The sequence below is a fragment of the Anabrus simplex genome, chromosome 11 (assembly GCF_040414725.1).
Source record: "Anabrus simplex isolate iqAnaSimp1 chromosome 11, ASM4041472v1, whole genome shotgun sequence".
Classification (NCBI taxonomy): domain Eukaryota; kingdom Metazoa; phylum Arthropoda; class Insecta; order Orthoptera; family Tettigoniidae; genus Anabrus; species Anabrus simplex.
Window position 1 is genome coordinate 8,468,602 of NC_090275.1, and position 24,564 is coordinate 8,493,165.

Here is a 24,564-nt window from a genome sequence, read left to right on the forward strand (position 1 = left end):
ACCACTATGAGAGCTGTTTGACCTTCTTCTCGCAGGTACGTTGTGTAGTATGAAACTTTCAATATCACCTTAGGTAATAGGAATATGCGACACCGTTCATTCTGTATGGCGGCCCACCGGCCCGGTACTCCCAGCAGGTGTGCACGACTTTCCATTCTCTTCTCTCGAAAAGTGCCTGAATTTTCAATTCTAGGCGAAGTTCCATTAGAAGACAGTACACCCTGGAAAATACTGCAAGTCCCATACAGTAAGTGACATGTTCAACGGTTTAAGAATCATCCGATGTGGCTTACTCTGCAGAGCTTGGATTTCTTGCTCCCCCTTTTACAAATTCCACATTTATAGCTTTTGTGAACACGATGACACGTGTCACAAATCCATATTTCAATATATGAAGTCTTATTTGACCACAAAATGGCACAAGAGCAAAATTTTGGTCATATGTTGTTTTATCCGCTCTCCAAATTTACATGTTATGTGTTGATAATGTCAAGTGGTTTTGTGTTTGGTTATTTTAGATTTTCTATCCTTAGAAATACAGCATATTGTTAAAATACAATTAAAGATAACGGGTTTCGCGTGCAGGACGAAATAATGTTACCAACATGGTCCGTTTGCTGCTGGTCGGCCTCGCCTACAACCTCTTTACCCCTCCCAAGCAATCACTGGTTCCAACCACATAGTAATTCTATGACATTGTTAACATAACTGTTGTGCAGAGGACAGTTATTTCGACATTTTTCTACTTTTTTTCCCCTCAAAAATAGATTTGTCTATTTTACAGTGAAGTAGTCTACATTCCCTTGTTTCCACGGGTAAAAAACTTAATTGGTCTAACAGTGTGCTGAAATGGATAAGAGTTAATATTTACAATTTCTTTTTGCAGAACAGTGAATCAAAACAAATGTTTTCTAATACATTTTTGGACAATATTTCGGTTTTCTAGCGTTCTATTTCTAAGATTGTATATGATATTTTGATAAGCCTATGTCACGACATAACTTGACGCATATTTCCAGAGGTTTTAGGTAACACAGCCCTACTGATGAGAATCCAAACCTCGTTCCCAGAAATGAACTGCCAAGACTTGTCAGAGAGCATATGAAATGCTACATCTATAACTTCAGTTCTGTCACAAGTTTATTCAAGTTCCGCTACAACATGGGAAGAGTACACTGTTCATCCTCCACCAGAAACCAGTGCTGAAGAGAACTTCTTAGAATTGCAAGTCGTAAGATGTACAACGAATGCGAAACTAGAAGGATATATATATATGTATATACACAGAATAATACAGCTCGAGTTCACAAAGAGAAAGGATAACATAAAGATGGAAATATCTTGTTCTGCGATCCGCGACAAGAAACTAGAACGGATGTGAATGGAATGAGGGGAAACTAGCTGGAATAAGATTCTCCTTGTTCAACCTAGATGCATTTTTGTTTGCTAACAGGCTTCACAGAGCGGAGTCACGTTTATTTCAATCCATCTCGGATTTTCTATCAAGCTCACAGGAAGTACTGGGTAAGCAGAATGTAACGAAGATCATGATCTCTGAAACCGATAAACACAACCTGTGTGTTCAGTATGAGATAGCAGCGGTAACGTATGTATACAGACAGACGGTGAACGGCCATTCCTTGTGAGTCAACTACTACTCTGACTTATGTCTCTCACATTTAAGGAGGCACTAACCGATGTTTTCCACATTAGAATGTAGAAAAATATAGTACTGTCATTTTTAAAAACCATGAATTGTTCTATTTGAATCAGCTGGGTTTTCGTTGCGTGGTTTTCAATAATTCGATGCTCTAGCATTTAAATACGCTACCTTCTTCCACTTTACTCCTTATTTCCCCAATATTTTCGTACAAATGGGACTTTTTCTCATAAATATAATAAATATAATAATAATAATATAATAAACATTATAAATCGAGAAACAAAATTTTGATCAGATTACGCTTCGCCAAACCGGCGGCTATCTGTAATTCGATTATTAATTAGTGTCGACTCGTTCTTCATCCACCAAGTTCATTCGTAACTTTATTTTCACATTCCGTGTACCTCCTGCGCTTGTTCCCACCCGTGTGTACCAGAACACATTCTCGCTACTTTCATGAACAAGACATCCTGAGACAGCAAAGTCGGTCTGACAGTAGACTACTTTGTACGAGAATACCGCAACTGCGGGCTCTCTGCATTAGCTCTGTTGCACCTCAATTCCATTTGTTCCAGTTTTGTATCTTTCACCTAAATGGAGAATTTGCCATTGTTATTTGCTTTACGTCGCGCCAACACACACCAGTGTTAAGCCGACCATGGGATGGGAAAAGACTAGGGTTGGAAAGGAAGCGACCGTGGCCGTACTTAACGTACAGCCACTCATGTGAAAATGGGAAACCACGGAAACACATATTCAGGGCTGCCGACAATGGGATTCGAACCCACCATCTTCCGAGTGCAAGCCCACAGCTACACGACCCTAACCGCAAGGCCAACTCGCTCGTTAACACACTGTTTATGTGGAAACTGGAATCTGCTCAACCTGTATATTGCATTTGATAGCTTTCAACTTCTACGTATATACATATTTTGCTTTAACGCACCAAGACAGATAGGTGTTATGGCGAAGATGGGAGAGGAAAAGGCTAGGAATGGGAAAGAAGCGGCCGTGGCCTTAAGGTACAGCCCCAGCATTTGCCTGGTGTGAAAATGGGAAACCACGTAAAACCATCTTCAGAGCTGCCGACAGTGGGGTTCAAAGAAACTATCTCCCGGATGCAAGCCCACAGCCGGGCGCCCCTAACCGCACGGCCAACTTGCCTGTAACAGTGTCAGTGAAAGGGAAATAATAACCTGGCGATGTATCACAAAAACGAGAACATCCACCGTGAAAAGTAGCGGTCAGCTATACTAGAATGGTATAAAAATAATTGCAAGTCCTCTTCCGAGACTTGAACTGGGATACTACTACTTTATTATATTATTATTTTGTTGTCGTTGTTGTTGTTGTTTAGATCATCCATCAATAGACTGGTTTGATCCAGCACTCCATGCCACCCTGCTCTGTGTTAACGTTTTCATTTCTACGTAACTGCTGCATTCTAAATCTGCTCTAATCTGTTTGTCTTTTTCATACCTTGGTCCACCACTGCCGTTATTACCCCATACATTTTCCTCAAAAACCAACTGAACAAGTCCTGGGTGTCTTAAGATGTGTCCTATTATTCTTATATTTTTCTGGTCAAATTTAGCAAAATCCATCTCCTTTAACCAATTCGATTCAGTGCCTCTTCATTTGTGATTCGATCTACCATCTCACCTTCAGCATCCTTCTGTAACACCACATTTCAAAAGCTTCTATTCTCGTCCATGTTTCATTTTCATACAATGCCACGCTGCAGACGAAAGTCTTCAAAAACATCTTTCTGATTCCTGTATCAATGTTGGAAGTGAGCAAATTTCTTTTCCTAAGAAAGACCTCCCTTGCTCGTGCTAGTCTGCATTTTATGTCCTCCTTACTCCTGCCATCATTAGTTATTCGAGTGCCCAAGGTATTATTATTATTATTATTATTATTATTATTATTATTATTATTATTATTATTATTTGGCCACAACTACTGTACTAAAAATCTCGGGGCAAAATTCACTGAAGACAACCACCGTTCTTCGAGATCGAACCAGTGGACTACTACTCTTCAGTTCTAATAAAATACAGTGACTTATCGCTCTTGCTTGTAAAGTTGGCATGCATTTCACCGTTCGCTGAAGGGTCGTAGGTCAAGTGTAGCACATGGACTCTTCTGTCTTATACTCAATTTCTCAGTTAGAAAGACGAGTGTCACCAAATCATTCGATCCATCAGACCATCAAGCAACTGCGTGCAGCGGAGGCTCGACAAAAACTTGTCCGTCACAGAAAGAAGGACGGAGAACTAATGAAAACAAAATAAAGCAAAGCAAAAGCAGGCGAGGAGAAGTGCACTGAGCAGAAACAGCTTCGAGAAAAATATCACATTTCAAAGATAAGAGACCACACTAATGATTTTAATGGCAGGAGAGGAGCAACTAGCAAACAATCGGGACGGTGTCGTGACAAATCGTTCTATAAACCTGAACCCGTCCTGGCCAGTGCAGCCAACAGTTACACGACGACTTTATGTAGTTTCTTAGTGATGGAAGAGACCGTGTTCTAACCATTCTATGTCTACATAAAGCGAAGGAAGGTGTTCCCTCTCCGAATCCCAAGATCACGGGTTCAAATCTGGCTAAATAGAGGAAACAAGTTCATTCCTCGTTCTATGTAAGCTATCTCTCTCTGGTGACAAAATGTGTTAAAATTCAGTACAACAGATCCGGGTCATTTTGCCATTCGCCAGAGTAAAACGGAGCTTCGAAACTGACGCACAGAGTGCCTGGATGACGTCGTCTAAACACGGCTGCTGGGGTCGTACGATTGTTTAGGTTTGTATTATCATCATTACCTTCCTCGGAATTTTAAATCCTTTTCGTCCGCTGCATGAACTCGTATTTACACATTTCTGTGAAGATTCGTTTCATATCTAGGGCCTAATCAGTAAAACTGAAAAATGTTAACTAACCCTCTTGCCCCTAGCACAAGAGCTAGAGAAGTTTCAATCGCATGCATTACGTAATTTCCCATAATTCGTGCACGAAAGATGTAAGATATTTTTCCTATATATATATACAGTCGCTTTTTTAAAATTTTGCTGTGCCCCCACGCTCTTGTCCCAAAACCTTTAACTGTACGTGATGTCCAGGGCACCGCCGCGCGTGGGAAATTTTTTAGCACAAATGGTGAGTCTGAAGAACGAATCTACACTACGCTAATGAATAACTTAATTACATGTACATGACAAAATGGCGCTGTGGATGGCCTGGCGAATGTAATGACTTAGATGTAGTCACACTTCGTACTGCCCGGTTGATTAACAGGTGAGCAAAGGATGGATAAGGCACGTTCGATAGCGGTCGGGTTGCAGATGCAGAGCCGTACGTATTGGCTATTCCATCGTCCAGACAATGGGTCTTCCATGGACCACCGTGTACAGATTCTGCGATCACCAGGATCAATTGCCGTGGAGTACAACGTTTGTAGGCAGGGGGCGACAGTACAACAGATAACTCCCGAATTACAAGAAGTATGAGCAGCCACACCTCGCAATGAGGTACAGAAGCCACAGTCCCACTTCGGTACCACAGCTCACCGAACGCCACAAAGCACGAAGAGCACAAGAACACCACCACAGAACTCTACAGGAAGACTAGTGGTACCAGTTTGCACACGCTGATGGCGTGGTATGAGTGCGTCACCAAGTATTCTTGTCAACAGGGTAGAGTTTATCATCGAATGGGGATTATTTATATGCGATGAAATAGGACCCCTGGCACATCTGAGAACGTCTATCACCGACAAACGATACAGGAAGCTGCTGTCACAATGCAGGAGGCCTGTACGTACAGGAAGACAACGCACCGGTCCTGAAGTGTGGTTGACTTTCTATGAACACTGCAAGGGCACGAGGATGCTGTTGAGACCCTGCTCTATACATTACGGGAGGTTGTGCAGTGGTCATGCAACAGTATGACTTCCCATGATCCCGCTATCTTGTGGAGTTCCTATCAAGCCGCATTGCCATCGCCATCAGGGTGAAAGAGGGTGACTCTAATGCAATTGTTCATCAGTGAAAGTTGTTTTTTGCATTTCTGTTAAGCCACAGCTCTGTTCGCTTGATTCCGATATTGATCTCTAGTTTAACCTGGCGATACTTTACATGGAATGCACACTACTGATAGCCGAAATTACCGAGCTCGCTAGCTGCAGTCGCTCAAGTGCGGCCAGTATCCAGTATTCGGGAGATAGAAGGTTCGAACCCCACTGTCGGCAGCCCTGAAAATGGTTTTCCGTGGTTTCCCATTTTCACACAAGGCAAATGCTGGGGCTGTACCTTAAGGCCACGGCCACTTCCTTCCCACTCCTAGCCCTTCCCTGTCCCATCGTCGCCATAAGACCTATCTGTGTCGGTGCGACGTAAAGCAACTAGAAAAAAATAGCAGAAATTTCCTATTAAACGGAAGATAGAGGAAAAAATTAACTTCGTCGACAGTCCTGAAAATGTATTTCCTTTCCACATCAGGCAAATGCTGGGCCTGTATCTTATTTAAGGCCACGCCCACTGCCTTCTCAATCGTAGCCCTTTCCTCTCGACGTTCAAAAAAGTAGCGTAAAACAAAACAACTGCGCGTCGAGTTTAAGACGGTACGTATACTGTTTGAGAAGAAAATAAACTGGATGTTGTATTGAGCAGTGAACAGCTGCCTAGTTCCCAGATATACCTCCACTCAATTGTGACAAACATGCAACATTCAGGCAATTAAAGGTAGGCCTCATTAGGCATGGAGTTAATTACATTTACCATTCATATACTGACTGCCCTTTTTATGTTAGATTATAGTCATATATAATAAAGAAGCAGGACACTTCACTTTTGTCATCAATATATAGTCCGACTCGCTGGCTGAACGGTCAGCGTTCTGGCCTTCTGTTCAGAGGGTCCTGGGTTCAATTCCTGGCCGGGTCGGGGATTTTAACCTTAATTGGTTAATTCCAATGGCGCGGGGGCTGGGTGTATGTGTTGTCTTCATCGTCATTTCATCCTCATCACGACGCGCAGGTCGCCTACGGGTGTCAAATAGAAAGACCTGCACCTGGCGAGCCGAACCCGCCCTGGGACATCCCGGCACTAAAAGCCATACGACATCAATATATATATATATATATATATATATATATATCGAAATTTAGATATTGTTACAGTCCGCTTCAGAGTGATCATGCGCATCTATTGAGAGGTCGGAAATGGAAAAAAAGCAGGCGAGTCCGGAGAAATTAGCACTCAAAGTTTCGCTATTAGGAGAAAGAACTAGGGAAGTCAAGCACAAAGCTTGCTTTTTTTCAAGTTGTACAAATATTGACTCTCCTGTTAGAAAGAACTAGGGAAGTCAAGCACAAAGCTTGCTTTTTTTCAAGTTGTACAAATATTGACTCTCCTGTTTTTTTTTTTTTTTCGCCTGACCCTTCAAATATCCATTTCGGAACCTTCTTGATTCAAAACAAATGTAAAAACTTTAATAAAGGAATGCAAAATTCAAAAACCAAACCCCATGGCACTACAGCCCTTGAAGGTCCTTGGCGTACCAAGCGACCGCTGCTCAGCCCGAAGGCCTGCAGATTACGAGGTGTCGTGTGGTCAGCACAACGAATCCTCTCGGCCATTATTCTTGGCTTTCTAGACCGGGGCCGCTATCTCACCGTCAGATAGCTCCTCAATTCTAATCACGTAGGCTGAGTGGACCTCGAACCAGCCCTCACGTCCAGGCCGGGAATCGGACCCGGGGCCTCCGGGTAAGAGGCAGGCACGCTACCCGTACACCACGGGACCGGACTACCAATTGCCATTGGATGCAAATTATCCACAGTGTTTCCTGTTCCTTCTATAATTACAAATAAAGGGCCATTATCAGTGTTAAAATAACGGTTATTTTGACTACGACGGGGTTTCAACTGGTTAAGCAAATGGGGAATCTCACCTGACTGAATATTATTCCCACATTCCATTCGGTCCATATTGGCAGGTTCCAAACTACCAAATTCAAGTGTTCCATCTGGGACTATCGCTGAATCTACTAATGATTTGTTGGCACGAAAACGTTTAGGTTGATGGCACATTTGATCACATACAGTACATCAGATGGAGAAAGCACATTACCTGGCATTAGGTCCGGTATTAGTCGTGTTGCTTGTTATATTTCATAGTGGTCGATGAATTTCATTTGACGGTTCCATTGGGGCGGCTGTTTGTTCATACAGAAGATGTTGCACTTCCATTTTGCTTGGCCGGCTGTACGCTGTAGACCGTGCTGCAATGAATTAAGGCCACGGCCGCTTCCTTCCCATTCCTAGCCCTTTCCTATTCCATCGTCCCCATAAGACCTATCTGTGTCGGTGAGTTACTTGTAAAAAATGCAATGATTTCACGGACTGCGGCGGAATTAGCCATAACATGCTGTGGAATTTACCCGGACCGCTGCGGATTTAGTCCAAGTATTACAACTGGATTACTAATAACTGAAAAGTAAATTATAGTATTGGTTTGAAGTAGTACATAAAACAGCGTAAGGGACAGTTGTTCCGGGGTATAAATTCATTCTCAAAGAGAGTCATCTTCCAATTTTGCTTTAATGTAGCGGATCTAGCCAACTCTTCCCTACGGCTTATGGAATGCTCGATGTGAACTTAAGTATTACTTAATGCGACTATGAATACCAGCCGAAGAGGAGCACAATCTGATAAAGTGTATGAAACCATTCCAAAAGTAGGGACAAGTAAACCGACCGAAGGCTCTATAGCCATTTAGACACATCACGATAAAGTAAGGTTTAACTTTGCACAAGACGTCCTACTATTGTCTTCAGACATTCCCTTATTTGCTCTCGTGTTGACATTAAGATTATTTTAACTTCTATATATTTACAGCTATCCTATTCTCTATTAATGATTATTTATATGCTGAAACAGCTTAGCACACAAGTACTATCATTAATGACCTCACGTCATGCTTCATGCGGCTATAGAAATATTAAAATTGTATGTACTTTTACCTTAAAAATCTTTATGACCTTTAAAAGTATAGTAATAACAAAAAAGAAGCATTAAAACGATCGAGTTCTTTGGAAACAGTTGAAGCGCAATAGCCATTGGAGATCATATCAATGCACTACAATGTTGAAAAGGAAACAAGAAAATAAAATAAGTTGGAGCAGTTTTGTAGCGCGCGGTCTCGAAGAAAAGAGAAAGAAGATAACCAAACAAGAAGAGGAGGCAGGAGCAGAAAAGGACGGAAGAAAGAAAGAATGAAACAGCTTAATCACACATCACTGTAGCGGAGTCAGGCTGCACGATGGAATAGTATCCCTCGTGGTTAACCCCTCCCACAAAAAACAAAATATAGATTTTAACAATGCACTTTTAAAGGAACATAAAAATATTTTCCATACACATTTCTTTCGTGCTCGAGAACAAAATAAGTCAATGCCATTTTAATGATGAATAAAAGCATTCATTTGTTAGGTAATTTCTCATCATTCCTATTCTATAATACCCACGTCATTTGCAAATGAATTATAAGTTTTTAGTGGAGTCCAAAAAGATTAAAGAGAACCTCTCGTGAACTCTGCAATCCGGGTCTAATCACGAGTGTAAAGGCAGGACACTTAAAGGATCCGTGATGCAGTACAAAGAATTGTATCAACCTAGTTTTATTTTTCTCATCACAGAAAGGGAAGGCTGGTAATCATACAGAGTTCAAAAGATTTTAAAAATATATTTTCTCACGAGTAATAACGGATAGTAAGCCCATAAATTCTTCAATTTTTTACGCTTTGTAGAGAAACATGAGAAATGAAGCATAAAGAAATCATTCCATGAAAGGAATTGGGGGGAACAATATGAAGGAATGTTCACATCAACGCATTAATCTGGCATTCTTTCGGCACTACGAAGAAATGGCGTAAAAATGTGTTGTATGTTCACGACTCACTCTTCCAGTAATTTTTTTGTTAAAGTTCAATACTTTTTCTTAAACTAGCGACGCACCATTTTGAATTTATGCTAGGATTTCCTTGTAGACGACGTTGACACAGACAGCTCAGTGCTGCTTTCTGGTCGAGCGACATACTGAGGTGAATAAACAATTACGTGGTTCATATCAACATAAGGTTCCCAATTTTAATGTAGGTTTTACTCGCTAGTGTAACATGAAATCGGTTATTGAAGGCTACGTTTTACGGATGGACATACACAGTCGGGAACTATTTTGAAGAGCTTTTTATGCTTAATTTGTGTACACATTCTCGGAACCTACTATTGACGGTTTAAGCACCGTAAAGCCAAACAAAACGCCCCTTGACTTTCTTCACTGTTCGGTTCCCCTTAATATTTCATACACATATAATTCCAAACAGCGTTGAAATGCACATCGATGGGTGGTTGTCGAATGAAGCCCACACCTACCGAGGACTTCATGTCAACTCGTCATATCAAATGTACTAGTTGATATTCCAGGAGGAAGGCAACATATTATTTTCAGATCATCGCTCAAATGAAAATTCACTACCGTCTTGATGCAACCATACTTACATCGCTGTAGTGCTTTCAAGAGGGGCGGTAGAAAACATCTGCGGTATCCCCTGCCTGCAGGAAGAGACGACTGAAAGGATGGACTGCAATATTGCTGACCGTGGGGCCCCTAGCTGAGTCGGTGATAGCTCCCGCTTACTTGTGTCAGACTTCTCAGTTTCGACGTTCCTCAGACCTTCTTTGGTCAACCCGTGTTTTCTTCCGACCCCGACGGTTCCAGGTTTGCACTTGGTGGCCCTGAATTTTATTTTGCCGATACCTTCATTTTTCGACGGATTGAATTTCTACGCACTGATTAGTATTAAGAGAGGATGGTTCCCAAGTTGCACTTCCTCTTGAAACAACCACTTTAAACATCTTCTCGAGTGGTCAGCCTCAGAGAGATCTAAAATAGTAGAAACGGCTGAATTCAGTCATAGTAAGCTTAAAAACTTGTCGGTGATAAGACAACAGTTGTTACAGACCCCCATGTCCGCGCCCCAACATTTATTGCAGAAGCTGCTCAAGTAACGCCGTTCTTATAATTAACAAACAAAGACGCCGAATACGTCCTTGTAGCATATTCTTTTTAGAAGAATGCTTTGTAGCAGAAGAAAGAAGAAAAAAGGAAGAAGATGCATTATCCCATGCAAGTTCAACGTTTTTCAATTATACATTATAAAGAAAGCCAACATATTTACAACAGATAGAATCTCCTTAATGGTACACCCATTACTGAAGCTTTACAATAAAATTGTTTCCTTGCCAGAGGGCAATAATATACCTTGAAGCTAATCCGAGACTGAACATAACAATTTAAATAAGATATTACACAACTTTTTATTGTTCTCAATCTTTAAATATTCAACGCTTCCGATATGTACAGTTGGTCGATAGCTGTGGTTATCTGTTCACGGTGTTAATAATCGTATTACATTCACCATGGTCTGACACACAGGGCGCTGGCCTGGGGCGATGAGCCAAGATCAAGGCCATACGGTTATAACATTATCAACTGAAAACTATCGAATTAGTCTGTCTCTCTCGGCGGATCACTTCACTCTCCACTCCTTGTCAAAGTCGCCTGAATACAAACACAGCACACTATCGGAGAAATTGCTCGCTTAGTTATTTTAGGTATTATTATTATTCTCGTTTAGGGGCATTACAGACCGCGTCAAGTAACTATGAGACATACCTGAAAGCCTTTTTTTTGCAGCCCAGAAACGTTGCATTCTGTCTCCTCTCTTCTGTCCAACCGCTGTTCTGCTATTGCTCATCGTGGAAGACCGTAACGTTGTTGATCACTGATCTGTAGTTTGATCGGTCATGTCCTCCTGATTCGGTCCCATGCTCTTGAGGTCCTTCCTTACATCCTTGGACCACTTATGCGAGGCGTTAGGTCTATTGTCCAACACATTAAAAATCTGCTTCGTTAGTCGGCTTGCATCCACCTGAACAGGTGTCCATAGAACTTCAGTCCTCGTTTCCTTACTGACTTTCAGCCGTTTATTATCTCTGTATAGCTCTTCTCTTCCCCGGAGTCTGTTATCTTAGGACCCACTATTTTGCGAAGAATCTCTGCTGCTCTCAGACCAGCCTTTCCAGTCATTCTGGGGCATTCGCTTGCGTACAGACACTCGGGTTTGATTACTGTGCTATAGTGCCTAAGTTTTGCGTTCTTTGAGATTGCCTTTTTCTTGTACATCTTCTCTCGCCTGCTCTTGTTAGCTTCTTTCTCACTAGGTTTCATCTCCACTATCTCACGCCGTTTCTTCCGCCTGCAATGTGAACTTTGTTCAGTAACACTTTTCCGACTTTATGTATTCATTAATGCAGGAATTCTTTATTACTAGCAGAACATGGTGTTTGCTGAAGGTGTTGATGTTAATCCAGAATACGATCTTTCGGAGGAGCTACTTGGTGAAAAGCGACGCCGGATAGCTTTATCAAGAGTGAACATAGTTAACATAAACCGCTGTGAAGTAGAAAAGTGAGAAAATTAAGCCTATGTTTCATTTATCTACTGGGCTACACTTGTGTATAATAATTATATGCACAGTTATGTGTCGTGGAGAAAACAAGAACTTCCTTGTTAGTTGATATTTGGCGTAAGTGACAGTTTCTCTAAAAAGGAGTGGCAATTTCCACGTAGCCTACATTTTATATCCTTTCATTGTTATTAAAAGAGTATCTGTGGATCTTGTTTCCCAACAAAATAAAAAAGGTTAAGAAAGCTTTTCGCGCATAAAACATGCCCAAGGTGAGTGAGTATCCCTGGAACGCGTGCTTAAACACGTACAAGCGTAATTTCCTGCAGAAACTGCATATTACGTGTTTTGTAGACAACTGCATTTTAAGTGTGACGCTGGGCTAATTATTTGCCTATTATCCTTGGTTTACCAGCGGACGAAAAATGCACACGTTCAGTACGTAACCACACATAAAAGGATGTCATCTTGGAACGGGGCTAGATATTCAAATGAAAGCATGTCTATATTTTAAGCGAACGTACCAGTTATATGCTTATTAAGTTTGAGTTCCATCGTTCGCGTAGTTTTTACATGAAGGAAAAACAAACAGACCCACATACCAAAACTACATTTATGCTACCACAAAATTTCTAGACCCTCAAAAAGGAAAACACAAATATATTATATTGTCACTATAGTCGTGCATCATACAGGAGTGCGACTTCATACGGAAAATGATTCGTTTATTAAACCGTAGCACTGTGTAGGTTGAACAGGTCTACACCACCCGCTTTCCCACATAAGTTACTGCTTAAGGAGAGTAATGTTGTATTCAACATCCAGTCTATATGGGACAGCAACAAAATAACCAAACGCGCAATAACATTCTGCATTCGGCCATAAAATGTAAGTTGATTTTTATTGATATACATACATGCACACGTTGTAGATAGTGTGAATGGCTGGATTATACTGGCCATTTATTGCTATATAGCGTGATCAAAATACTGGCCGCTATTACTATGCGAACATTTAAAGACCAATAATATCCAGGCACTAATACAAACAACAAATGGTGGGGACAATACAGTAATGAAAAACAATAAAACTTTGTATAATTAATTAACGCAACAACAAAAAATTAACATGACACAAAGTATTCCTTGTATGGATCCACAACATGGCTACAGTTATATTGCCGTTATAAAACTAGATTGCTATCCGCTTGTGTGTGTGTTTTCGCACAACTGCTGTGTTATTCGAGAGGAGTTACCTTTATTCTCATTATGCGCAATCATTTGCAAGCTAAAAGAGTCCAACATCGGCTTCAGCTAGCGAGGTAAGACACAAGACGCTAATATTCTGTGGATGTGAGATCGTCCTGAAAGCACTTACATTTTGTGTAAACGATAATTCTGTCCGACTTAAACAACTGTTCATGTCTGTCGTTACGTTCGTGCATCACATGAAAACTGGACACACAATAGCTTACGAGAGCCGTACGTTTCACAAGATGTTCCATCGTCCCTAAACGTGATGCCAGATTAATTTCATTTCCAACGGAACTTCGTTTACTTTTAAGTTGCTTTACGACGCACCTGCACAGATAGACCTTGCGGCTACGATGGGATAGGAAAGGGCTAACAGTGGAAAGGAAGCGGCCGTGGCCTTAATTAAGGCAAAGCCCCAGCATTTGCCTGGTGTGAAAATGGGAAACCACGGAAAAGCATCTTCAGGGCTCGAACCCACTAACTCCCGAATAGCGAATACTGGCCGTACTTAAGCGACTGCAGCTATCAAGATCGGTACAATTGAGTGGACATTGTGTACCACTATCTTAGAGACTAGAACAGTGGTGCTGTTCTCTATGGCGAAAGTGTGATAGGTCGTCAGAGTGGAGCGAAGTGGGGGGGAGAGTGATGATGGCTCAACGGCCAGGACACCACATTAACAAAAACACTTCACCAACTCTTGTTCTTTGTTAGGTTTGCGAGCCCTACGGAGTCTCTCATTGTCACATGACTCGTTTCCCGGTCTGATAGGCGTTAACCAGCAGCAGCAACAATAACAAGTGTATCTAACCATTTAGCTATTGCTTTAAGACTCGCAACCTTATGTTTTCTTTGCCTGGCCACATTTACTTTTATCGCACTAAGTGCAAACTGGACTTGGAGCACTACTGAATACAAATAACAATTTCCCCCTCAATCACCCGGTAGGCTCATGTAACACGGTGAAAGTGCAATTTTCTGGCGAGAAAAATGCATTGGTATATTTGATAAGAAATTCCATTCTAAATCCTGTATGAAATAGTTTAGCCGTTTTCGGTAAATCACGCGCCCAAAACACAGAAAAGCATTTTGCAGTGATAACAATAATTTCGTACAAAATACATAAATATTACTGATGGGCTGGATTGTTTGGACCAACTTTTCAAGGAGCGTATTCAATTTTAAGGGCCGTACACACAATTTTTCAGGCCTGCTACACTTTTTTTAATACTACCTCCTCGTCAGATAAGCTAGCAGTTCAAAAACAGCCGAAATAGAAATTGCATATATTTGCGAACTTCAACACCAGAACTATCATTCCGGAGAAAAATTCCATGGCGCAACAGGTGCAAACGAGGCCTGTACTTTCAGATTCTGTGCAGAAAGATCTTCCGTCAATCCTGCATTGAATCCCTCTTAGCATCGCAGTATATAAATGATATAAAATCTTTGGCCATTTTTGTACTAGTTTGTTGGCAATATGCCTGATTTATCTCCTTCCTTCCTCATTTGTATCCTCTTGATCAGATTATCCTGCTCCACAAACAGATAAAGAGCAATTTAGTAACCTCTTGTCGTGTTCAAGTATGTACATATGGCGTCTCAAGTCTTGTATTTAAAATTTCAGTATAGATGTATGTCACATGTTTGCTTTTTCCGTGTCATGATAAATTAATTTATTAATTTACTATAATTTTTTCGCTGAGGCCATCGACGACCATGTTAAGTCTTGTTACAATTGGCAGTGAACTTTGCTTTCACTTGAGCCCAGAATTCCCTCTTTCTTTCTTTCTCTTTCGCGACTTGAACGTTTAGACGTTAGCTTTCCATCGGCGACACCTGTGGTCTTACGAAGAGGAAGGGGTGATCCGAGATGTATGCATAAGAGCCACGAGGGACGCTTCCACGCTCCGCTAAGCCCACGTCAAGGAATCCGGCCGTAACAACCATTCTTTAAAAGTTATCTTCTCTTTCCTTGTAATTTAACTCAAGAGAAGAAGATAGTGCAGGGTACACAAGAAGAAACCACCTTAGGTGCAACACCACTCTACATTCGATTAGTAAAGGGTCAGAGTTTTTTATCAGCAGAAGCAGCATCCATAAAGTTACTATACCATGAAATTACCAACAATATTGAGCTTTAAACATGACGGCAATAAAGTGTTTGAGAGCGCGCTGGTTTTGTTACCAGAGAGTTGGTAATAAAATAGACGGAAGAGACATTGGCAGTATTACCAACCTTTAAAATGGTTATTATGAGGAGCAACGAAGGTGAAAATTGTATACAATATCGGGTGGAGGCTGTAATAAGAAGATTGTGCGCTCTCCCGCTAATGTGAAATAATTAGATTTGCGACAGACTTTCATGAAGTCTCTCATGAGACGAGAGGTCGCACCCAACACACATTCTGTGTCACTTGTTCCAGATCACGTCCTTACCTATCAAGTCTCGCATGCAATATACACGTACATTTTATTTACAGACTGTGTGGTAACACATGGCAAGTAGCTCACCTCAACGATCCTAACACTAGAGCCATACATTCAAAGCATATTTTAATCTTAATAAATAAGGAACCTACAAGAATTTGAAGCCACGTTGGGAGTACAAAACTGGAACAGGTAGGTGATTTCAAGTATTTAGGATGTGTATTCTCCCAGGAAGTGAGATTGAATCAAGGTGCAGCCGAGCTAAGGCAGTGAGCTCGCAGTTGCGGTCACAGTATTCTGTAGGAAAGAAGTCAGCTGCCGGGCGAAACTATATTTACATCCGCCTGCTTTACAAGAGTGAAAACTGAGTGCACTGAGAATATCTTATTCATAAGTTACATTTAACGGACATGAAAGTAGTGAGAATGATGGCTAGTAAAACAGGTGGGAACAATGGCAGGAGGATGCTCGGTGTGAGGAGATAAAGGGTAAGTTAGGAATGAACTCGATCGGTGGAGCTGCATGCATAAACCGGCTTCAGTAGTGGAGTCATGTGAGGCGAATGGAGTATAAGAAAGCACGACTACGATGGTTAGACTCATGGTTAGACTCATTTTCTAAAGATTTAAAGGTAAGAAAGAGGTGTAGAACTAAAGGACGCCAGAGGGCTAGTTACAAACAAAGGGCTGTGGAGGAATTTAGTAAATTCACAGTGGCACGTAGACTGAGCGCTAAAATGCATAACAGTCTATAATGAATATGTACGTATGAATGAATGAATGAATGAATGTGTAATAAGGAACATGGCCTAAAAACTTATGGACGAGGAGTTAAGCAAATCTGTAACATGAAATTATAAAAAAGAAATCCAAATGGACAAGTGCAGTCGTGATGATAATCAGAAGGTTGTAGCAAATAAAACTCTTCACTTACCAGAACTTCAGACTGAGGATGTCAAAAAGGAAACTTCTAAATCCATGTCGCTATCAACGCGGACTCAGAAGAACTGAGGAGAGATTGAAAGCATTTGAAATATCTTGGTCAGGAAGAAATAAGAATAACGAAGTACTAATGCAGTAGAAACTAGATGTAACGCGTTTTTTAAAAAACATTTTGTCATTTCGTCCGTAAGACCATGCTACCAGCTCTGTACATTTAGAAAACTGAAAGATCAAAGAGCGACATGTTTACAACACGACCTTTCATGGCACTGAGACTAACTGGTGATAGAAAGCCACGGTACAGGAACTTGGATTCGATGAGGACATTTTAAATACAGACTATAGAACAAACGTACCACAATGTTAAATTGGCTTCACTTAAAAATTTGGCTATTGCTTGATATATACGTATGCCATAGCTTCTTAACAAAGACGAAACGGAAGTGGGAAGTGGAACTTTGAGGTGTATAAGCGTTTGATTGTTGTTTGTATCTAGTGCATCCTAAAATTGTATGGTTGAAGTCTGCTTCTTGACTGGGGTCAGAGGGACAATTTGGGGAGTCTATAACTTTGAGTCTGAACAGATGACTGGGATAAGGTGCATGTCCAAGTCACATTCTGATAATTGATGTGATATGGCGGCGAGTTAGTAGATTGAACCATGGTTTCTATGGGATGAGTCTCTGGATAGCGGCGATATACTTACCTTTGATTAGTTGAGTTGTTGCCCAGTGATTTGACCATTCTTTGTAAGCCTGTTCCTTGATGTGGCTTTGGAAGTCCGTGTATGGTAGGGGTACTGCTTGGAACTGGCCTTCTGTAATGCTCTGCTTTGCCAGTTGGTCTATTGTCTTAATATGTATAATTCCAGTGTGCCCTTTGATGCACATAACATTAACTAAATAAACAATGTATTTTAAAAAGGATTAAGTGATTAATCTCAGAATATGATTTCCAATTTTAAGGTCTACGTCTTACTACAAACTACAGCAAAATCGCTTACTGAGGGCTAGCTTTTACACATAGGTACAAATTTCTATACTCAACAATTCTCCCACACACACACTTGGGGTCTATCGTAATCCAAGAAAGCCCTTGCATGACCTTTTTTCTTTGACTTCCTTCAGTAAATCGCCAATGTGCGGCGCCCTTTCGTCGTAGATCAATACATAATAAATACTCCATACAACGACAAAAGCTGCGTCAAGTCGGTTCGGTAAGAAGGAATGGTGGACCGTGTGGTTATCAGTGACGTTGCCCCTGTAGTTTAGTGGACCTCACTTAGACGGTCGAATAACCGGTCTGAAGCTGGTATGGGATGGTGCAGCAGATAGGCTGTAAAGTGTACTTTGTGAGTGATGATAGCAATCATTAAGTATAAAGTCAGCAAGATACAAATTGTTAACGTTATGTCCCAACATTACGAGTAGTTCGCTCTCAAGGTTTTAAACCCAACATGGTGTTTATGACGACTCCATACTCGTAAACATGATAAGGACTTTATCAAGAGAACATTAAAAGTGTTTCTCATTAAGAGTTTTATAACCCACGATATTCCATCGGCGAGTGCAGAACTCAAAATGTCAGCTGTCGGACATAAAAATAGATGTGATTTACAGAGAATGCTTCTGCTACTTAAAGACTTGTCCCGTTATGAGTACCTCGTTCATGAAATGTTACACTGCAACAGTTGTATCAACCCTCAGGTGAAGTAGTTTAAAGTTGAAGTGAAAATGTCTCACCCGACCACTGTGTAAGGGCCTGGAAAGTATTAAATCTATTTCCGATTGGAAGAGCCAACATCACTGAACAGGGTCACGGCAATTGCCCGATAGATCGTTAGAGATTCGGGTGAACAGTCGTATTACGTCCTCAAAGTGAAGGGCCCCCACTCTGACCAATATCGAACTTCGAGTTTAAAAATCGATACAGCAAAAATCAAGAACAGCGGGGATAGCCCACCGAGGTGAACGGTGAACGGCAGCAGCGGATGTCATCGACATCGAACCGCCAGTGAAAACAATCTACTGTGTGCTGTAAAGGAGAACCACTTTAATTACAGGCGTGAATAAATTACCATTAAATAATTATAACAACTTAAATATAAATATCGGTAATCATTACACTCTCGTGTCGCCTGAAAAATATTCTAAACTTGAAAGAAAACTTGAACTCAGAATTTCGGACTTATAAACCATAGAAGAAAGCGCTACTGGGAGGAGGGTGAAACATACAACGCACGTCCTATCTCGGGATGACGACACGCGAATTGTTTTGATATATGCATTTCATAATAATCGTTATTACAATGATTTGCGCCTATTACCATGTGCATTACAAATTGTAATTACATCCCAGTAGTGTTTTATTTCTTCTTTGCACGTTATCAAAATTGTTAAGTCCGAGATGACAAATAATATGATATATACTAAGACAGACATGAATCCTACCATTAATTGTGCACTTTACTGTTTGTTTTATGTTTTATTATATCAAAAATAATTTTGACGCCTTCCCCAGTTGATAGATTAACAAGGAATTTCTTCTTCATTTCTGATTCACTACCAATATATTTGTTTCTTGGTGTCGCTAATTACACAAATTCTAATAATGATCCTCGGTCTTACATTCTGGCATGATTCTCTATTTCTCAATACCTCTTACTCTACCATTTATCTTTCAAATTCTATATTTTAGAAATGGTTCCGTGCAATGCACTATTATATGTGCAAAACACGGTAATCGTGGACGTGAGTCATTTCTGGAACAGAGAAGAGGCCGTACCAGTTGGTTCTGTGCCACTCCTAATTACCTATGTATACATGATGCATATAAGTTGGCTCAAATGTTCGTCAACAGATTCATTTACGGGAAGACTAATTATTGCAATAAGGCTTTACTGACTACATATATCATATAAGAATGCTGTTGCTGCTACTTCTTGTGAGTTGCAGCTGGAAGACTGAGTAGTAAAACACAGGTAATTGCATCGAGCAAAAGCTGTGCTACTAAGACGTCATGCCAAAGAAACCGATGTGCTTTACGATTACTGCTATAATGTTGATGTACTACCGCAGTTACCATCAATTTGCGAGACTCAGAAACCACATTTCTTCCATTAGCGATTTCCGATGTTCGATATCAGACGCGGCGTATACCGATGTTTTCGAAGCACTTAACTGGAAACAAATATTATATTTTAAGGGCCTGTACTACAACAGCCAAATAAAAGTGCGGTATGAATTTATTGGACAGTTTGCACATTTATCTAGAAGTTAGGTTGAAACGCGTTCTACGACTTCCGTTTATGTGCAATCTGGGAGAATATTCTCGAGGTTAGCTATGCCGAAGTGGTAGAGGCAGTTCACGCTCCTATCGGGGACGCTACTGTAAGAATCAAGATGGCTATTGGCTACACATCAAACTGAATCTACTTCTGCATGATGCTGTACGAAATTAAGTTCTTACAATGTAATCTATGTATATATTTATAAAGTATGCCATGCTTCCTGTCCAGCTGTCAACGAATTCTTAAAGATTTCCCATGCTAGCAAGTTGTTGCTACTGATTATGTGACTTGCACACAAGCAACATAATAGCGATCTTCACGGGTAGCCGTGGTCGTTAGGGCAACATCGTTTACTGCTATGCAGCTTTTCGTGGGTTCGAGTCCCAATAGTCGAACATTTTTTACCTTCTAAATGTTAGTCGGTAGGGTACTAGAGGTGAGAGTACACATTTCCTAATAATTAGAATCTGTGTAAAAAACGTGGGTTCTATTCCAAATCTATCCGCGACGCACGTATGGAGTAAAGGTATACGACATTGTTCATGGCGATTCGTCCGTCGAATGAGGATGTTAAGGAGGTTACGGTATATTTCTTTGACTTCATGACAACTTGCTACTAAGTATGTATACTAAAGTGAAATAAATGCTTGCCAGTTACGGTACTATTATAACAATGTATTGAAAAGAAACGCCGCCTCTGTGGTGTAGTGGTTAGCGTGATTAGCTGCCACCCCCGGAGCTCCGGGTTCGATTCCAGGCTCTGCCACGAAATTTGAAAAGTGGTACGAGGGCTGGAACGGGGTCCACTCAGCCTCGGGAGGTCAACTGAGTAGAGGTGGGTTCGATTCCCACCTCAGCCATCCTGGAAGTGGTTTTCCGTGGTTTCCCACTTCTCCTCCAGGCGAATGCCGGGATGGTACCTAACTTAAGGCCACGGCCGCTTCCTTCCCTCTTCCTTGCCTATCCCTTCCAATCTTCCCATCCCTCCACAAGGCCCCTGTTCAGCTTAGCAGGTGAGGCCGCCTGGGCGAGGTACTGGTCATACTCCCCAGTTGTATCCCCCGACCAAGAGTCTGAAGCTCCAGGACACTGCCCTTGAGGCGGTAGAGGTGGGATCCCTCGCTAAGTCCGAGGGAAAAACCGAACCTGGAGGGTAAACAGATGATGATGATGATGATGATGATTGAAAAGAAAGCACCTAACTACTTACCGTATTCAACGAGCAAACAATAAATTGAATCAATAATAAAATTAATGATCCCACGCTGCATCAGTGGCATTAAATACGAATATAAAATTTACTTTCAACGTAACGCGCATCCTCGTAAATAATACTAGACAAAAAAAGATACATAACCTGAATCTTAACTTTTGCGTCCAGGTTACATTTTTTTTAGTCTTTTTATTTCCTATAACACCGGGCGAGTTGGCCGTGCGCGTAGAGGCGCGCGGCTGTGAGCTTGCATCCGGGAGATAGTAGGTTCGAATCCCACTATCGGCAGCCCTGAAGATGGTTTTCCGTGGTTTCCCATTTTCACACCAGGCAAATGCTGGGGCTGTACCTTAATTAAGGCCACGGCCGCTTCCTTCCAACTCCTAGGCCTTTCCTGTCCCACCGTCGCCATAAGACCTATCTGTGTCGGTGCGACGTAAAGCCCCTAGCAAAAAAAAAAATTTCCTATAACAGTTTCAGGTTCGTTATATGGTTAATTAATCTTAACATTTCTACGTATGTGTAGATTTCAGTCCTGATTCTGTTTTTGACCTCAACTTACACATTATAGCTTAATAAGTGTCTGATATTGGGTTCTAGTAATACCATTTCAAAAGCAATAGAGCTAAACGAACGAAAATACCAGGGAACACGCATACCACCGCGCTAAATTTCACTATATTTTCAGTAACCGTATTAGCAACCCAATAAAAATGTTACTACATCTTCCGCATTACAATACGGTCGTTAAAATCCGTTGGTAGTACGCAAGAAAATATTTAACTTCTAGTCTGCAAAACTGCAGCCTACGGATCTGGCTGTTTACCTGACAGTCGTGGTACAGGCCCTAAGAATAAGATGTGTCACCGTCAAGATTAATAGCTTTTGTTTCTACCTTCCGTAACCGTTTATAAATTATTTGCGTAAACAAGAAAAAATGTATCAATAACAGCTTTAATGGGTGTAAATATTTCACCTAATAGATTCACATCATCTCAGAATAAAAAAAGTACTCATCATTCACTATGCAGATGACAACGTGATATTTACTGACATTTTAGAAGACCTTCAATTTCTTTTGAACGGTATCAACGAAGTAATCAAGGAGTATCGCCTTAAAATAACCATTAGAAAATAAAATAGATGATAAGCAGCAAGCAATAAAGCACCACAACGCGTTATTAACCTTTGAAACTGCGTCATGTTTGAAGCCGTTAAGATGCTTGCTAACACAAGAAATCAAAATTTAAATAGGCACTCCGGCAAGTGCGCAACGTGATGTCCGATTGGAAGTTACCAAGTGTTGTGTGTAAAGAGATGAGGAACCTACTGCAGGTAGACCAGATCACTAACGGGCAACTACAATCTCATACAACTGATGACAGAACGGAGATGATAATCCTGAATGTGAAACTCCAAGATGGCCTCTAACATCACAAGAAGTCGTTCCTGATAGCGTGCTCAGGAGAAATAACCAATGTGCTAATAATCTGAAAATATCTTAATACAATGCTGGAAAGGCAAATCAAACAGGTTTGCCCAAATATGACAACTAATATATGAAGGGAAAAAAATAAGTAATGCACTTAAAAATAGTTAGTAAGGAGTAAGTTACTCACCATGAAACAGTCGGGACCTTGCAAACACAGCGATCCTCGATTTGGGCCATTGGAAAACTGCAACAAGGAAGAAACACATCATTAATATCTATTGGTAGCAAGTATGTCAAATCTACCGACACAAAGCAAGGTATTAGAGCACATTGAGACAGGACAGAGTTCACTATCGTCTAAGTGTTCTCGTCTGAGGAGACGAGGATAATAATAATAATAATAATAATAATAAATAATAATAATAATAATAATAATAATTGTACCGGCTGGTACACCTCTACGCCGCACATTTGAATTTCCGCCTTAAAGTACTCCTCTACAACTGTATCAACTCATAAGTTTTCTCAGAAGATGTCACTACCGTAAATTTTGTGATTACGAAGTTGTCAGTACTGTGTGGAGTTCAACTTGTTTTGTTTTGATCAAGAAGTGTGGACATTCTCTGATAGATGGATCTACAAAAAAAAACTATGACCATGCACCCTGGTGCGAAGTGGAAGAACTTTATTTGAAGAAATCTTGTATTCATAAGTTTGTTCTTTACTAAATTTCGTTCTTTCATTTGTGGGTTGGCAATATAAATCTTTTCTTTCCGCCAGTTTTGAAGTTAGCCAATCAATTATTTCTGTAATTAATTTTTGACCAATCGTGTCTTTCTTCTTCAATTTTGATGTGTAACTTTTAGCCAGCCAATAAATGACTGTCGGTGTGCCTTAATTATTCATGAAAGGTCTCGAATCTTCCCCGAGAGTATAAAAACTGCTGATTTTCCTGTCTCTCGGCCACTCGAACTACATCTAGCATTGTGTATAGAAGTGTAGAAGTGTAGCAGGAGGCGGGAAGCGCCTCTTTCATCCGACAGCAGCTCTTCAACAAGGTAATGGCCACTTAACCATCTTTATTTCTTGCTAGCTCAGCAGTTTAACCCGCGGGGATGGTCCGAAACCTTTATTACGTAACCTATCTTGAAAACAAGTAATTTGCCGTCGCTTTGGTAAAACTTCACATAACTTTACCTGTAAATCGGGGATAGAGAGTGCTTTACCCTCTCGAGCTCCCTTTCATTTTTGCCTTGAGGTGACTATGTTTTGGTAACTTTTTCTTCCTTAATGTATTAAATTTTCTTATACGAGTCACCTCCATAGTTTGGGAATAGCCCCTGGTTCATCGGCCTAGTGCCTCTTAGGTTTTAAAAGATTTCATGTAGGAGTGCAAGTACTCGCCTCCATTCTACTTGGTGTTGCGGGCCATTAACTTAACCTATTATTTTTCTACTACGGCCCATTATGTTGGGTACAAGATACCCCTGTTTCTTTGTAAGTGTGCCTTGAGGGCAGTTAATAGTAAAGTCCGTTGTGGCCTTTGATAGGCTTGAAATATTGAGAGTGGGTCAGCTCTTTCTTGTGTTTGGATATGTGCCTCTAGGAGGCCTGACAGTGCTAGGTGGGAGCAAGTGCTCCACGTAATGAGGGGATTTCTGCCGTTTGGTAATATGTGATTGTGAGCTGAGTGCTCAGAAATTGTAAAAATTAGGGCTTGTGGCCCAGATTGTTAAAATATCTCTAAATCTTGGCTTTCCTGGTATTGTACCTGATTTGAGTTGTTGTTACTCGTTAAAATCTGAACTTTTAT

The 24,564-nt window shown here is 40.9% G+C and overlaps 1 protein-coding gene across 1 annotated transcript in view; it reads right to left on the reverse strand.

The window, feature by feature from the left end:
* The window catches only part of LOC136883488 (uncharacterized), a 597,790-nt gene that overhangs the window by 187,648 nt on the left and 385,578 nt on the right, over window positions 1–24,564 (reverse strand). The window contains exon 2 of the mRNA XM_067155833.2: window positions 22,939–22,995. Within this exon, the coding sequence (XP_067011934.1) occupies window positions 22,939–22,995 (57 nt within the window). The remainder of the gene's footprint in view (window positions 1–22,938; window positions 22,996–24,564) is intronic.